The 18,706-nt window shown below is 35.4% G+C and overlaps 1 protein-coding gene across 1 annotated transcript in view; it reads left to right on the forward strand.

Moving 5' to 3' along the window:
• The window catches only part of DNER (delta/notch like EGF repeat containing), a 122,279-nt gene that overhangs the window by 82,715 nt on the left and 20,858 nt on the right, over positions 1-18,706 (forward strand). The window contains exons 7-8 of the mRNA XM_062005721.1: positions 2,365-2,478; positions 12,264-12,488. Coding sequence (XP_061861705.1) covers positions 2,365-2,478; positions 12,264-12,488 — 339 coding nt within the window. The remainder of the gene's footprint in view (positions 1-2,364; positions 2,479-12,263; positions 12,489-18,706) is intronic.

Here is an 18,706-nt window from a genome sequence, read left to right on the forward strand (position 1 = left end):
TTAATAATTGTTTATTCTAATTTCTACATCAATTGTTATCTCCTACTGGAGATAAAACATGATGTCAAAATTCTAAATATTTACTTCTGCAGAACATTCTCTTCTGAATAACAATGTGATAAAGTCACTCTCTAAGTCTTTAGTAACCAAGAATAGATGACTTTATTTATTACATTCTGGAGTTTGCAAGGTTGTGCTCTCTGGCCCCCACATGTTAAGGTTTAATTTTAGTTTTTAGGGTTTTTTAAATAATTGTTTAAAATTTTTTTAATAGCAAATTTCTGATGTTCTTCAGATGGCTTAATCATCGTTAACCTCAGTGGCTTTTGTTTCTACCCTTAATTGATTTTCCCCCAATTTGGGCCCACACATAAAATATAGTTCAGAGAATGACCTGTTTTCATACAACTATGACTTTCTGAAAATATTACGTTAATATGGGAAAATTTTAAAGAAAAAGTAAATAAGCTTAATTATCATGTCTCCATAGGCAATTTTCAGTAACATTTCCTTATAAACTGGTTCATGTGTCTTAAAGCTAAGTAGAAGGAAACAATATGAATAAAAGCATCATCAAAAATGAGTAAGCATTACGATTTTTAGGCGTATCTCACCAGAAAAATACTCCACCCTCCTCTAGTGACTGGTTAGAACCTGTTAATTTGTACCACTTGCAAGATATTTGCTATGAAATTCCCAAGTCGTATTTCAGACGAACAAAAGATGCCCTATAGATAATAATAAGATGGGACATATTTTCATGAAGCTGACATAAAATATTATCTCTGATGTGTTTTCCGGTAAGCTGTCATGACAATCGCAGGAAGTTAGATTCTTGTGGCAAGCTTCAGAGCAACACAATCATTTCTTCTTCTCTGTGCCAACATTCTTTTATATACACATTGAATTCCAGGATAAGTTTTAGCTTTCATAAACTCAATATCAGTTTGAAGATGGAAAAATGATGAAACAAGTTAAGCATATAGCTTATAGGTAAAAAATCAGTTGATGGAGTCTTTTATAATGTTTCATTGCTGTTTTTGTAAATGTTATGTTAACTTGAGGGCTATTAGAAATATGGGAAATAACTAGTTATCCAGAGTGAGGCTAGTTATCCAGAGTCAGTCTGGTCCAGAGGTGCTACCTCACGAGAGCACAGTTCTGTTTTTCACCTTCTTAATTTTTTCTCCAGTTTAGATGATTTATGGGCACTAAGCCAGCTATAATATGTAACAGAGTTTCTTTTTTCCAGGTTTTACGTTGCAGAAAATAAGATCATAATTTAGCTTTCAATAGCACATAAAAGCAGTAAGGTATAGAGGGAGAAGTGTGCAAGAAGTACACAAGGAAAAGTTCCTTTTCTCTAATAGTGCTTTAGTAACTCCAAATATAATAACCTTATGTTGAGAGCTATTTTGTGATGACATTAAATAGATTTGAACAGATATAGGAATTAGCTTTCTGAAAGAGTTAAAATGTTCATTTTATTTCCATTAAAGCTTGGGTTTTTTTTTTCCTTCTTCCTTTTTCTCCCCTGCATAAGCCAGATCCTAGCCCAGGCATGTCCTCTGTCTCACCTTGGGATCCTTGTTCGCAGCAATGCCTTAACGGTGTCACCTAGTCAGAGCTTATTGAACTTTAACACCAACCATTGTGTTAAAAATGTATGGCATTTGTTAAGGAATTTAAGTTTGGAGTGTTTGATCATTTCGATTTTACTTTGTAAGTTTGTTCGTTTATTGAAGATGTGTTATAGACATCAGACATATGGAAGAAAGCAAACTTATGGTCAAATAGTACAGTACACACAATCTGTAGCTTGTGAACTTATAGGAGCTTATTTGGAAGAGTTTGCAACTGTGCTGAGCAGTTCTTCACAGCTCCCACTTAAAATAAACATCCTTTTTGCAGCCTAGAAGTAGGAGTAAATGACAGTCATTCAGCATATGCACAAATAATTCATAATGCCAAATCTTGTTTAAAGTCTTCCTGAAGATAATTGACTCAAGATGCTTTTGAAAACCATTCAAAAATGACTTCTGGTTAATGGCGATATTGATGAGAACCCAGCACCAAACTCCATTATACTAGTGCTGGCAGAATATTGCTGCTGGTAAAGTACAATGATACAATCTCTAGATTTCCACTACTTATTGATGTTTCTTCAGTGAATTATAAGTTCTAATTAAAAAAAAAAAAAATCTCATTTTATAAGCAATTAAAAGACTGTCCTGGATTCTATTTCCTACTGTGGTTAATTTTAATCAAGAAAAGTAATGGTACTGTTAGAATGACCTAGTCATTTGTTTAGTGATAAAACCTCGTTTTCACCAGATTTTCTGAATGTTGTGTGATGTTTTGTAGGTTACACCGGAGAGCTGTGCCAGTCAGAGATTGATCATTGCATCCAACAACCATGCCAAAATGGAGGTACCTGCTCATCCAGCATCCATGGATTCAGTTGTCAGTGCCCAGAAGGTAAACAGCAGAGAACTATCCATACAAACTGGTGTTTTGCAGGGCATACTTAGTCCAGATTTTTGGATATATTTATATATGTACTGGAATATTTTTAAATTTGTGCCTTAGGTCACAACTGAAAGCAGAAAAAAAAATCCAGATGAGAAATGTTTGTGTAATCAGCAATAGTATGTGAAGTGTGGTGGGAGCTTAGTGATTCGGTGTGTATGTGGCACAGAAATGTTGTCTTATTCTCTGGTATCTCTACAGTAGAAATCAGGTTCCAGCACTGTGAGAAAGGTGAACTTGAGGTGACTTAAAGTGTTGTCTGATTTTTGTATTGTGCAGTAAATGTTTGAGAAAAAGATGCCTCCTTTGCAGTATTTGTGTGTTTCTGCATATGGGTCAGTTGGCTAAAATGAGTATAAAAGCAATAAGTCAAAACTAAAGGAATTATTTAAATGGCCATAAGTTTTAATTCATTCTTTCCATTTGGACTTACTTCTTTCTCTACATGAAAGCCTTTCAGTGGTTCTCACTGTTAAACATTGTAAATGTAACTATGTGAAATGAGGACAGCACAATGCTAAAGTGTATGCTTTTGTAACAATATGCTGACTGAAATGATAGATGCCTAAATTGACTGGATGACCTGGAATGCCACAGAATTGCTCATACAAAAATTATAAGGAGTGAAAGCTCTCAATTATGAAGTCTTCTATTAGTTATTTAGAATTAAGATTAGAGCCTTGAAATAATTATATTTCAGTTCTTACTTGATCTGTGAATGTTGTTTGTATTCTGCCAGTATCTTACACTTGCTCTAAGGGTACAAGTCTTTGATAACTGCTCTGGTAATATATACTTGCTTAATAATGAAGATTTTTTAATGATTTCTTTAGACTGATTCCTTGCTATTCTAGAGTGTTATGCTTTAATGAGTGACCCACTTAACAGCTGTGTTGAAACACAGACACTGACATTTTGACAGCACTGCAGATCTTGCATTTGGAAGAATTTGAAAACTGTTCACCTTATAACTAGTAGTGAAATTCATTGAGAAAATCATTAATGTTAGATTTGGCCAATAATCTTCTTGCATTTTTCTTAGGAAATCTGTTTAAGGATCTTTAAGGATGATTTACAGAAAATGATCTTTCCAATAAAAACTGCTTGGAAATGTAGCTACTGGGATTTTTGGTTGTTTTAGGCCATGCTTGTTTCTGTGTATGGCATATCTTAATTTCTTGCTTCTGATGACCTGTTAATGAATATGCTGACCATCTCTCATGTTGCTGTTTCAGGCACTGGCCATGGGCCAGGCTTACTGGTGGGCTGGGTTCCTTGACAGCCATACCACCCATCCTGCCTTGGCTATGGTTGTGCTGCAGTGCTGTGGTGCTTGTAGCACAGCTCTGCAATGCCCATCTAAATGGCACTTATTTCTTTGTTGCTGTGTGGGCTGTGACTGCTCTCTGTTCAGGGGCCTTGTGCCAGTGGCAATTAGCCCATGCATGGGAAGGGGGCAAGCTGCCAGCCCAGCCTGGCCATGAGCTGCCAGCCTGTCCCGACCCATGGACCTGGCACAGACGCCAACAGCAGTACTGCTCCTGCCCGTCTGTGCCAAGGGCCCTGCGCTAGTCCCTGTGCCCTGTGGGAGACCTGGAGCACAGGAGAGGAAAACCTTCCCTTCATCTCCCTCCAGAGCTGTTCTCAAAGAGAGTGATAGGGAGGTTATCTGATGTGTCACTGCTTGATGTGTAGAATTCTTACTGGCAGTAATTTTGTTGCTGCTTCTCTTTTCTTAGTTTTACTCATATTTGGCTATCTCTGTGTTATGCCACTGGGCCCTACAGTCATGTTGCCTGTTTTGTTTCTTGAATATTTATGTTCTTCTCCTTTCTTCGTCACTGATCCATATTTGTGGTTGATAGGTTTCCAGTCATTCCTGTTGTATGCCTTGCTTTAAGTAGGCTTCTTTTGGCATTGACATTAAATTATTTCGGTGTTTAGGCTGTATGCTTTGCTCTTTTTACTTCTGGCCAAATTGGCACCATTTTCTCAGTATTCTGGTATTTTTGTTTGTTGGCATTTCTGTTCTTATTATATGTTACAAACTTCTGCTGCTTTTCTGCTTGGAGTTTTTCTATGGTTTCTGGACTTTCCTTAGACATACAATGTGATTTTTGACTCTTCCAGAGGAACAACAAAAAATTACAATTACTTAGCACATTCAAGAAGTACCTCTCCACTCCTAGACTTAGTTGATAGGTAAACATGTTTTTTGGATCACCTGTCTAAAACTTGCAGTGCAAAGTTACCAATTTTAGTCTCCCAGTATAATTTCAGTGTATCTGAGAACAGCTGTTCTTGAAGACGGAACTGGAGGAAGAGCTGTTACTCCAATTGTTTATTTATATGTCTAACATGCTCACATGGTACAAATGCTTTTAAGAAGCATTGGGGCAGTACAAGAAAAAAATTATTGAAATATATTTACAGCTTTTAAAATCAGTTTTCATACATTGATCTGGATTATTTCCAATGTAGAAAAAGACTTTCGAGTGAAGAGAAAGTTTCAGGAATCACTTTCTGGACCGCCCAGGTCAGGAGGTTGGGGCATCACTTCTATCTGTTGTATCTAGTGACAGGACAAAGGGTAATGCAAAGAAGCTGGAACACAAAAAGTTCCATTTAAACATAAGGAAAAACTATTTCACTATTCAGGTGAGGGAGCCCTGGCACAGACTGCCCAGGGAGGGTGTGGAGTCTCCTCTGGAGGTGTTCAAAACCCGCCTAGATGCGTTCTGTGCAACGTGACCTAGGTGGACCTGCTCCAGCAGAGGGTTTTGACTAGATGATCTCTAAAGGTCCCTTCCAATCCCCACAGTTCTGTGATTCTGTGATTTCCCTCAGGACACGAAATCATGCTTAGATTTCCAGGAACAGATGCCATCTGTGTGCATGGTTGCTCTTCCCATCCTTAAATAGTGACGGCAGAGGTGCCAGATTGGCCTGGCTGGGCTGGAGGTTTGTTCTGAACCTCAGAGCCAGGGGAAAGTCTGAGAACTCTTTAATGGGCCAGCACTGCAGCCCCCTTGCCCTTTTACTAAGCAAAAGCAGCTCCTTGCAAAACCAGGTCATTCTGTAATAATTGTTGCTTCAAAAAGAAATGCTTCTCATGAAGTTATGTTGTTGTGCTTCCTACTCACGTCCTCACCATAAACCGGGGAGAGTCTTGGTGCAGAGGTGACACAGTCTGCCTGTGAGAGTCAGTTGCTCTAGTGTAGCCTAATGGGAATATTAAGTAATAAAATATAGTTTTTCCATCTTATTCTGGAAGATCTAATAATGCTAACAGGCTCAGGAATCCAGATATTTTGTGGAGGGAAAGAAGGGGTTGATTTAATAAAATATATTGTCTAAATTTACTAAAGACTGCCTTTCCCATTATTCTTTCTTCCTTTGAGGTACTGTCCTCTCACAGAGGTAGATTTTAAGAGCTTTTGTTTGGGTTTTTGAGATTTGCTTATTTTTGTATTTACAAAAATAAGAGCGACAGCAAGAGATAGTTAATTGAAAATTCCAGATGCAGTAACTTGCAGGTTTGCTATTTTTAGTATGACCTCAAATTTTCCATTAAAAAATACGTACCAAAACCCATGATAGGTTTCTAATTTAAGTGAGGCCTCTTGCTCTGCTGCCATTCTCCTGCTGTGCTTAATAGTAATTGCTTGTTGCGAAGCGGCCTTTCTTTCTGCAGTGCTAATTCAGCACAGTGGGGGAAAGGTAGCCAAGGAGCTTATGTATGCTTAGAAAGTGAAAGATTGGAGATATAATGTGGTTAGGCACAAAAAGATATAAGAATATGGGAAGGATCACAAAGAAAAAGATGACAGAAAAAGGAATGAGATGGAAACAATAAGGAATGATCTTGAGGTTGTGCATTTCATTTAAAAATGACATCTGTGGTTCATGAAAGAACCATGTGATAACTTACTGGATCTGAGGTCTGACGCACTGAAATAGCAGCCAGGATCAGATACAAACGTTTCATGATTATTCTTTGGACAATTTTACTGTCTTAAGAGTCAGTTATTAAATAAAATTTCTTTATGCTTGCAGATTCCATTTTCTGTGTGATGCATTGTAGATTTTAAGGTCCAAAATATGTCAGAAAATAAACTGTTATCTGAAGTAGTTGAGTCGCCTGTAATAAAGAGAAAATTGTGTTTTATACTCAAATTTATAGTGAATAAGCTTAAGCAATACTAAGGACTGAAGAATTTGTGCAAAATTTTGAGTCTATTATCGGGAAAATAATGTTTGGGATGCTGTAACTATTTATAATGGGGTAGGGATCTTTGATAATCTTTAAAGTTACATTTAAAATGTACATTTACCAAATGTTACCTTCAAACTGTCATGCAAAGACACTTTTAGACATTCTAAAAACTAAACATAGTAAACATCTGTCAACCTGATCATGGGTATTTGAAATTTATATTAAGAATATTCCCATAAATATTCTGTATCATTGTAAAATATATAATCTTAATTTCTTCTACTTATTGTAATATATAACATAGTAGTGTATTGCCATAATATAGATTCATTTTATTGTTGACTAGGGTACTGCTCATCAACTCATGAGTGATTTGGATACTCCATTTTCTTTGAGTCACTGAGAAGTTATGTCACTTTCCAAAACACTCTGAAGTGGAATTTGATATACAAATAATAATTACAAATGTAAAAAAACTGTTTGGAATAAAGAAATGTAGTTACAATAAACGTGTCAATGATGGAGAAACTAGTTATCCTTATAAACTTTTGTTGCAAGCTGTTTCTGAGGTTCTGTTACATGTAATTTTAATGTCCTGATGGTGTGTACAGTGTTATAGGAAAACATTAATCTTTGCTAAAAATAGCAAGCGTTCAGCTGGCCAATTACATGAAACTGGCTCGGAATCTTGGCATTTTGCTGCTTTATGTGGATATGACCTGCTCTGATACAAGTGGCAGAAATATTTTAATTCAGATTAATACATTTAAAAAAAAAAGTATAAGTCATCAGCCATAATGGATTTCACTGCCATCCTGTGGAAGGAGACAGAAAACAATGCTATAATTAGGAATTTACCGTGTAAATTACTTGAAATTCACATTTCAGGACTGAATTTATTTTACTATTGACAATTCAATTTGATGAGCTTTAGGCAACTACAACTAGACAACATGCTGAGCAAAAGATCCCTGAAATACCTGCAGGTATTTCTGGAAGTACTGGAAAGCAGCAAATTTGTGAATGCTCTTATTGTGGTTTCTATGGTTTAAAAAGAGTTTGACAGCTGTAGAAGATGCCAAGTTGTGAATCATATGTGTTGATTTGCAATAGCAGCTAGAAAACGTGCATTGTCACAATGAATTTTGATTGACTGGGAGTACAGACGTTTTTTGTCTAGAATAAGAAAAGTTTAGGTTTCAAGGTCTTTACTTTTTCTAGGCTTCATTGCTCATGTAAAAGCATTTTTCTGTATTATAGCTGGCAAATGTGATTCTAATTTCTTTAGGTTTATGTACAGCAAACCTATTTATTATTCTGATTCCAGAAAACTAGGTCACACAGCTGTTGCATATGGAAGATTTCCCAAGGTTACTGGTGATTAGTGAATGCAGAATTCCTCATATTACCATAAGGGAGTTTAATTTACCTGAAGAACACTTTGTTGTTAATTAAAAATTTTTATGACTGTTTAGTTTCTGGTACTTTCTTCTAATCTAATGTTTTTACCTGGCATCTCCCTAAAATGCTCTTATTGTTAATAGACTTCTCTGTAATTCTTTAATGGGTTTAGCCTCTGTTAATTTTTATCTATAAAGACTTAGCTGAGGTGAATTTCAATCAAAATTGTACAACTACATTTTAATGATTTCTTGTTTCCTTATGATGAGTATTTTTTTCCCCTCTATGGAATATTGCTGATATACCATTAGACATCCTGCATTTCCCCACAGAGTAATTGTCTTTAGGGAAAATGATAAATGCTCTGTATTTTTTTTAATATTTATCCCTGTATTTAAATTCTAAAGGTCTTGTAATCCTGAGTCCTAGCAATTCACAAACTTATTTTTTTACATTTCTGTAATTATTAGAATTAGGCCTAACATAACGTTTAAGCTAATTGGTTTTTTTCTGCAGATTGTTTAAAAAGCAATTGTACATCATCTTCAGAAAATATTCAACTTCCTTTATTTGTACATGGCTCTTTTGCTTTCAATAGCCAAGTAATTAAAATCCCATTATGATGAGAAATCTGGCTTTTATCCAGAGCTTTTCTATCTTTGAAATGATTTTCTCATCTAGTTTCTGTCACTGCCTTGGAGGGCTGTAGCAATATTATAAAGAATATCACCTGATTTAATACTTCTATTCTTCTTGACAACTAGCCAAATGGTCCTATCTGTGTAAGCCAAATATTGTATTGTGATTTTTAGCAGTGTACATATTTTCTAATATTGACTTTCCCCTTTAGCGTCTCTGTTATTCCTTTGGTAAATTTTGCACTCAGATCTTTCAAATTGACAGTAATCTTTACATTTCAGTCATGTCCCTGTTACACCAGTAATGACCTAGATGCAGGATTGGATTTGTGTTGTCTGTCTGAAGAAGAGTTCAGGGAATATTTATTCACAGATAAATAATCCTGGTTTTTATTTTCTCTAGCATTTGATTCTATTTTCAATCAATACATCTCTGAATTCGATTTTTAAATTTATCCTTTGCATTATTTGTTTTCAACCATATTATTGAAATGGACTTAAATATACATTCAGAAATGTCAAAATGATAGATCTTCAATTCAGATGTGTAACTACTGATGTTTTGAGTATTTTCAGCTATTTAACTCATACATAAGATTTAAATTTCCAGAGTTATCTAAATACATTTCACAGTGCAGTTAAAGATAGCATGAGGGCAACATGTTTTAAAGTATTTTAAACCTGCATATGTTCTTGAAGTGCTTTGTCACTTGACATATTAGCCATCTGCCAGTAAGCTTCTCTTTGTAGGGAAGCTTATTGCAAAGGTTGTAGTTGAAGCAACCTTAGTGTAATTGTGTGGCCTCAGATGCCTTTGATCCTTTTTAATCCATTTTCAGAGTTCATGTAGAGATTTTAGCAGACTTGTTGGCTGATCTCTTCCTGGTAATAGTTCAGAGTTCTTGCAGAATCTTTTAAATTTATCTGGGATTGTATGATATCAGTACAGACTTTTTAAATTGTCAGCAAACCATTGCTGGAATTAGATCCTTGATTTTTGGGTTTCCATTCTTTTCAGTTTCTGATGTTTATACCGTTCTCATCTACAGGAGGCACCTCCGATATAGGGTTCCACATTATCTGTTTTTAAGCTCTCCCTTTTCAACATTGGTCCTGATAAAACCCATGAAGCAGTCTAAGTCTGTACCCTAGCATATCTGCTTTTCTTTGCTGGTCTGTTGCTGAGTTACTCACGATTAATCTGTTAAAAGTTCAATTTGCAGTTGTTTCTTTTTTCTATTACATTTTCTTTTTTAAAATGGGATTATTTATATTTGTTTTCCATTCTGTAGCTTCAGTGTAAGATCTATGAACATAGGAGGGAAACCTGGCTTTTCATGTCATTTTTCCAGGACCTAATGTTTTGATGATGCTTATAAAATCCTGCTATTAACAGTGTACAAGAACACCCTAATTCTGTCTGGATTTGGAACCCACAGGGCAGTTCTTGCAATTCCATCTTATTCTTAGTTACAATAATCTCAGTTTTGTTTATTCTCTGAGTAGATCCCTGTAGTACACTTTGTGTGGGTTACTCACCTTTGCTTAGTATCCATTTCCCTATCTTTCTGATACAGTTGACTGAGCTTTTGTGGATCTAAAGAACATAGAATATATCTCCTTGAGGAAGTTCTCAGGATATTTAAAATAATCTTCCTTATTTTGATATGTGCTGGAATCTTTAGTGGCTTTGGATTAATTATCTCAGCTCTTGCTTACTCTTCAAGTCTTGGAGCTCAATCAGATTCCCAGACTATCCTAAGTTCACTGGATTCTTCTGGTCCAGATTTTCAACAAATCTAATCAATCAAGAGCAAACTATAAAATTTAAGCCTTTTAGTAAATATTTGAAGTGGTTTTTGTTATGCTTTACATTGTACATAAATCTACTTCTTATGTACTTGTTTTCAGAAATGCCAGCTCTGGACTTTCTACCCATAATTACAGTGCCAGAAGTTCTGTTAAGCAATGTCACAGTTTAACTCACCTGAATGTGAATCACGAATAAATAGGAAAGAAGGAAAATCAAAATGACCCGAAAGTAACACATCTGTCAAAATTAACTGAAAACTATTTCCTGATGAATTGTACCTTACTTGAAACGAAAAGGAGAGGCATGACATTATTTAGAACAAAAATATTTACCAAGTCAGTAAAGATAATGAGATGCTGTAAAGCATGTGTTGAATGTGGTTTTTGATCTCACTTTTGGTATTCATCATAAGTTTTATTCAATATAGAGGGGTTCAGTTCTAATATATCAACTGTTTTTAATCCATTAAACAGACTTTAAAAACTTTAAAAGTATGGCCCAAATTTTGCTTCATTCCATCAGGGATATGATTTCAATAACGTTAATCCAAAGTATGACCTGTCATTGTTTTCATGCTCTGACTCGTTGGCAGACTGCTGTATGACAGAGACATCTTCTCCATCTTGAGCCTTTCTCTCAAGTTGTTTTTTTAATATATTTTTTATCTCTTTCTTATAAAATATTTTTCAAAATATGGATTAGTTTTTTATGCATTTATTTATTTTCTTTGGTGTCTGAAATGTTTCCACAATCTCCTAGGTATGAGTGGCAATGTGGTTTGTTCTTTGTTTTCGTAACTGGCACAACCGCAGTGGTTTTCACTCTCTGTTGGAGTAGATTGGTAAAACTGACTTGCTGAGAATTGAGTGGAGGCTGGTCTGATTTGTTCCTAATTTCTTGTTCCCAGTGATTAGTTTATTGTAATGTAAAGAGCTGTTCTACAATGTAAGGTATTCCAGGGATCTTGAAGCCTGAGCAATAATGGTCTGTACAAGTGCACCAAATACTCACTAAAAGGAAAAAAAAGTAGAATTGAATGGAAAATGGCAGTTAGTATACTGCAATCTGTTCAAATATTCTTCTCTGCATCTGATTAAAAAAATGCTTTGCAATAATATCTCATTCTTTATGTCTAATCCTTAAATGGTGTTGCTTCAATGAACCGTTGTCTCTCCTGCTAATGAGAAGCATGTTCTTGTAAAAGATATTGTTTTTAAATTATCAAAGCTCAGGTAAACTCATGTGCTGCTTGTTGTTGTTATTCTTAAATGTACACATAAATAGTAATGAAAAAAGGTCAGATTTGGGATTTGGCTTCCCCCTCTTCCCCAGTATAGTCTGTTCTTGATGTTTAGAAAATTTATTCTGCTTTTCTAGCCAGATGCACTTTGGCAAGGGGATAAGCACTGGCAGTTTCAATAAATATTTTTGTAATTCCCTGCCTTAATCATAAGATAGTATGGGTCTACCTGAAACGTCTTTTATCATACCATGTTAATGGGTAAAATTAGTTTAACATATACAGGAAGTCTGTGTTTTTTTAATTTTCATATAATTAAAAAATAGGAATATAGATACATCAATGGCTTACTTTTAACTTGTTTTAGTTATTAAAATTGTATACATAGCAGAATGCTTACTTATGAAAACCATTTATTTCTTTTAGGATTTTTAGGAACATCTTGTGAAGAGAAAATAGACCCTTGTGCATCATCTCCCTGCCAGAACAATGGAACCTGTTATGCAGACAGACTTGCCTTCTCTTGCAGTTGTAGCCCTGGATTTACAGGACCTACATGTGCTCAGCTGATTGACTTCTGTGCTCTGAACCCTTGTGCACACGGCGTTTGTCGCAGTGTTGGAACCAGCTACAGATGCCTCTGTGTCCCTGGTTTGTACCAAGCAGTTACAGTTTAAAAAAATTTTCTGATATTTGTATGTGTAAATTCCATATATAGTTTAAAATACCTTCCTGTTTTTCCCTTTTCAGTATATAAAATACATTAAGCAGATGCTCTGTCTGGTTAGAATAATGATAGGAAACTGCACATTCCATTTGGAAAATCAAAAATTGCAGAGTGAGCACTGAAAACACCCAGTGAGATCCATATGGCTTGGTTGGTATCTACAGGTGTACTATAAAACCATAGTCTACAGGATAAATCTTAAGGTGAGGTATCAGCATCACAGGAATTACAAAAGTTGGTAGACAGAATGGAAAAAGTAGCACTGATCATTGGGGAAGGAATGGAAACAAAGAAGGTAGCTGGGAAAAAGTAGAGAATTAAAAAATCAATTGGTTACTCCAAAGGGTTTAGTTCTGACATTTGTATTTACATGAATTACTTCTCCTCATAAGTTCCAGTGATACTGCTTAGGTGATTATGACTAGTAGACTCAGCTAGTAACTGTTTGACAATTTAGCCTGACAATTTTCACTAATGTATGCTATCCTGGGAGGGAGACAACAACATAATTGTATCATTTCACAGTTCTGTTGCTGAAATACTCTTTTTGCAGCATATTTTGATTAAGTGGAAATACATCTGGCTATATAGTACTTAGTGCAGTTACAAAGTTTGGGCAGTTATCCTGATCCAGAGCATGATGTAACAGTGAAGTCTGCTTTCCATAAATTTTATGAAGCCCATTGAATAAAGGTAGTTTTGGAACTTTGTTCAGTGAACAGTCCTAACTTTTCTAGACTGTCTAGTTTTCTTGCATTGATCCCAATTGGTATTAATTTAACTGGCATAGGAAACAATAATCTTCTGTGCATTTTGTGTTGAATTGTTCCTTCACCAGAATGGATTAGTTTTATTTGTGGATATGGAAAGTTTGTAATGAAATCTGCTAATGAAGCAATTTTACACTTTGGAATTAATGCTATTTAGAGACACAGAAAGGAGCATCAAAAGTTGTTTTTTGAGAGGTAGTCACAAATGAACAGAAGTTGGTGAAATTTTGTAGTTTGGATTTGACAGATTTATAATTAAATTACCTACTTCTTTATGAAAGAGAAAAAAAATGTAAGTGAAATGCAGACAATACCATAGTAGTGTTATCTCATAATTCATTTGCTGTCAGGCAGATGTGATTTTATACAGCCAGGAATATAAGAATCTTGTGTAAGTCCTTTAACCATTGAGATGTATTAATTTATTTAACAATTTTAAAAAAAAGGAAAGAAAAATAAGTTTATGACAGCTTTTCAGGAAACATCCTCAGTTCTTCTGCTTGCAACTTTTCAGAAACCAGGGGATAGGTAGATTTTTGTGACAAGATAGGTCCAGATGTTTAAATAACCTCAAATATTTTCAGCAGAGATGTTTCAGTGGACAGTGTGGGCAGTTTTCACCTGAACATAAGAATGGCATTATGTAATGCAGAAGAGTATTTCCTAACATGTGGTTTGTTTTATATATTTCAGGAGGTGAAGATGATAATGGTTTCATTGCAAATTTTTCACTCTTCCTTTTTGAAGTGTTTAATTGTTTTGCTGTTCATTTGCATAATAGAGGAATTCTTAGAGAAAAGCATTGGGTACTGAGATGAAGAGCAGAGGGCCTAATCACACTTAAATAGAGCTACCATATCCTGTCTTATTGAGAGCACAAATTAGAATTTGTATCAGTTGATAATTGGTTCCATGTCTGAAAAAATAACTTTTTGATTGCAAGTAGTTGAAATTGCCAGGTGCTGTTTTCCTAAATTCAGTTTTAGAACTAAGAATTTAATAGTATTTACCCCTTCATTTTGGATGTTATTCTCCTCACCCAGCCCCTGGGAGGACTAAAGTGCAGAGTGAAAAGGAAAAAAAGGTTTGAAGTTAAAAAAAGAAAGCATCCATAAAGACAGGAAAAAATGAGCTCAGCAGGTAGGACTATGAGAGTTACTTGCTAGCATTACAGTTTTGTCTTTATTGAGCAGCAAGTATTTTGTTAGCCTGTTTGGATTTGTAACAGAAAACTGCTGTTTTTCTGGCAACTCAGTGGTACAAGATTGAATGAGCATGGTCAAGAAAAGTCTCAGCAAAGGATGGAGAAGCTACTGAGATGGGGAGCTGCCTAACTCTGGGCAACAGGGAAAATGGTAAAAGTGTGTGACATTAGGATTATAAGTGTTTTTTAATATATGACTGAAACTACAGTAGACTGAAAAAAACAGAGATTGATGGAAGAATACAGTGCTGTGTATGTTCTGGGAAGTTCTGAAAAGAATTGTCAGGATTCAGATGCTTTGAACTGTGGAAATCAAAACACAAGAGGAGATGTTCTGCCTTTGTGTGAGTGATGAGAAGATAAATCAAGTAAACAGAAACTTGAATTTCCCAATTAGTATAAAAATTTTTTCTTCTAAATTTCTATTGAAGAAAGGGATCAGATTTCTGGAATATCAGGAGCTGTCCAGCACAAATGTCCTTTCCTGAGTCCTCCATAGTGGGAAAAGCTACACATTTCTTTTTCTAAGAAAACCTGGGAAGTTTTTTATTTAGATATTCTTAGACAAACAAGAACTTTTTTCCCTCCTGATTTTTTTCTATGAAACCTTATTAGAAGTTGTTGGTTAGGTTTGTTCAAATTAATTCCATGTTGCTAAGGACATAAAGATAGTTTCAGATCTTATTTGTATTTAAATACTATTTGTGCATTTCAAAGTTAGTCAGATGAAAAGCCATAGAGGTTGCATCCAAGACAATATATGGTACTTTTTTAGTTGAATTCTATTATGTTGCTTCATGAATGAAATTTAATGGGAAGTATTAAAAAAAAAACCCACCAATTTGTTTTTTTCCCAGCTTTCTGCAGGTTGCAATAAACTTCATTTTTAAACTTTTTTTTTTTTTGTGAAGGAATTCCCCCTGCAAAGTGCTTCACTTGCTTTGTGTAGAGGTGAAGCTAAACCAAGAATCATGTAGACTTGTTATTAATCTGTCAAAAATTTAAAACTTGGATAAATTATTTCAAAAGATCTTTAAAGAACTGCACTGAGGTGGCAGCAGAATAGTCAGAATCATTTATTTCCTTCTTTTATGCCTTTTCATTGTTATGAAAATACCATTATGGGATTTAAAAATTTTTTTGAAGTCACAGCAGCAGGATTGGAACCAATTACCTTCAGAGATTTTCCTTATGAGTTAAAGGGACACGAAATAAATGGGAGTCAGCCCCTGTGTAGATCAACACTTAGAAGGCATCATAACACACATTTTGCCAGTGATTTGTGTAATTATTGTGTGTAAGATAGACAAAACAATGAAACTTGAGGATTCCTAGGTTACAATTCCTAAAAAAAACCGCTGAAGTAATGACTATAGAACATGACCTAATATAATTTTGACATCTCTATCAAATAGCAGTTTGATAGAGGGCATGACTTATGTCTCCGCTATATTAAAAAGCTAGATTCTATTTCCAATTTTGCCTGCAGAGACTTTGATGGTCTCTGTTCCATTTCCTTTAAAGCGAATGAATAAAATTTTGTGCAGTTTAGTGTCATTAGCAGGGGTTAGTAATAAATATACAGAGCTACATAAAGATATTACTGTACATTAGTAGGAAAGAAATGATCTCTGCCTCTTAACCCTGAGGCTTTCTAACTTGCAGACTCTCAATGGTGTGCCAGCTCTCAGACCACAGACTTCTTTGTACAGGAGTCTTTTGCTTCCAGACATGTCCCTGAATTCCTATATGGTTTGATTTTTTTTTTTTTTTTAGATACATTAATGGTAAATTTATTAAATGACATTTTAGAACTCTCTTCTGTGTTGGTTACATGGCATATCAGAAACATATTGTTTTAAAAACTTTAGAACCAGCCACTTTTTTGTGTTCAGCTCTGGGATGTCATATTCTTCTTTTATTTTTTTTGAGGTATTTTACAGAGGATATAATTTCTTATTACAGAAGCAAAACGCTGCAGAGTTTTGCTTATATGTGTGACCTGAATGCCATCCTTCCTTTATGTATGCTCTTTCTGCTAGGAGGCATGGTGTCAGATGGATTTCCATCTGTGTAATTTGTACCTCAAAAGTTAGAGAGAAGTTTTAAATAGTTCCAATTAGCCCAAGGTCTTTGAAAGTCTCCTTGCTTGGTAGGCAGTTTGGTTTCCATGCTTTTTTGTCTAATGTACAGCTTTGAAGAATGATAAATACTTGCATATTGGCACAACCAGTTATTCGCTACAACTTTTTTGTGTGTTTGCCTTCGTAGTGGATAACCTAGATCATCTCATAGCTTAAGTAGAAAATCTAATTTATCTAAGTTAACTTGGAAAGCAGTCTAATGCTTTTGAATGGGTCTATATCCACAATGGAGGGGAAAATGTGTTATTTCCAAGTTGAATATACTTTTTGTCAAATGTCTGCTGAGAGGGCTCTGTGGAATTCACAAGCCTGAGCAACTGTATTTACTTTGCATGATGTGTGTGATTTTTCAATTGCACATGAAACTTCACCTTTAAATCTTTAATTCTATGCTTACACACTCTATTAATACTTAACACTTGTCACTTTACAGGTAACAAAGAAGCCTCTGGTGTTCAGACATTAGAGTCATAGTTTGTGTCTGTGTTTTCATGCTTACCTCATGTTAAAGAACCTGACTCATGAGATTAGTGCGACCTCATTGTATCTGCTCATAGAATGTATATTTAGTCCCTGAAACCCAAAGCAGTTTTCTCCTCCTCGTAAACCTTTTTTCCTCGTAATACTCTATTATTTCAATAGAGCTATTGTTATCAATTTCAAATACAGGTATTATGTTCTTTTTAATTTTGTCTGGCACAAAGCAAAGAAACCCATCTAGAAGTAAAATAATGTCACAGCAAAGTTTTCCATTTGACTTTCTTAAAAACAGAGGGGTATAGAGTTTGAAACCGCAAAGATGTGTACATTAGCTTTATTTAGCCCTCCTTTTAGCCATCTACTTTATAAAAAGAGATGATAGTACATATAGAATGTTTGGGGAAAAAAAAACCCCAAAACCTACCGAAACCAAAAGAGGAATGTCAGAAGAAATTCCACTGGATATGAAGAGTGTTGGCAACTTTAGAAGCAGTATCAGAGTATGTGCCCTCTGCCCTTTTTTCTGTTCATGCACCTTCATAGATGGTTATGGGAGTGTAGGTTTATCTTACTGCTTTTGCAAAGGCAAGTGCAACACTTGTCTGTAACAGGAGCTATTTTTCTTTTCTCTGTCTTTTCCCTTTCTACATTTTGGAACTGGGACAGGGAGTGTAAGCTATGGCAGAAGTGACTTGAGGTTAACTCTAGTTCAGTTCCAGACTATCTGGTTATTGCTTCTGTTTCCTTACCTTGTTTCCACTTCTACCTTAAGACAACCTTCCATGCAATCTGGCCATGTCTGGTAAGCATACCTTCTTACCTTCCTGCCATCTGGAGCAGCAATTATCTCTTTCCCTTATTTGACAGATATATAAGCTCAGACTTTAACTGAATACTTTTATTTCTTGACAATATAACATGCAACTCTCTATGAGTGGCCATACATAAAAATATATATATTTATATTTATATAAATATATATGAACTGATGCTGTTCCCTGCAAAATAGAGCTCTCCTGCATTGTATCCCATAAGGCCTTCCCATAAAGATGGGATTTTTGTCCTGCTGCCTTGATTTGCTGAAGGTTTGTGTGGGTAAGCCCAGGGAATCACTATTGAAGAGCTAGTATCTAAAAAACCCTCAGAAGCTTTCAACTTTGTTCTTTATTGATTTTTAAAGGGGAAGAGTAAGCTTCTCCCTCTCTCACTTGTTCACATGACAGTGCAGATATTCTCAAGAAATTTCACTGCTCTGTCTTTTGCTCAGTTAGCTGCTCTTGAAGGCTTTGACAACACCCATGGCTTCTCCTCATCAACCTATGTAACACAGATTGAATGTTCACTTTCATACATTCTCCCTGTGCAGCTTTTAACACACTCATGTGCAAAGATAGTGCACTGAGACATGTAGCTGTCTGAAGACCATGTTAACTTCCTGGTGTCTTCAAGGCAGCCTCCTTGTTGCTTAAGAAAGAAGGATTTAGGAATCCATAGGAGAGGGGCAACAGACCTGTTTCTGACTTTATAAAGACTAGTGACTAAGG

Source organism: Colius striatus, chromosome 12, assembly GCF_028858725.1.
Source record: "Colius striatus isolate bColStr4 chromosome 12, bColStr4.1.hap1, whole genome shotgun sequence".
Taxonomy (NCBI): Eukaryota; Metazoa; Chordata; class Aves; order Coliiformes; family Coliidae; genus Colius; species Colius striatus.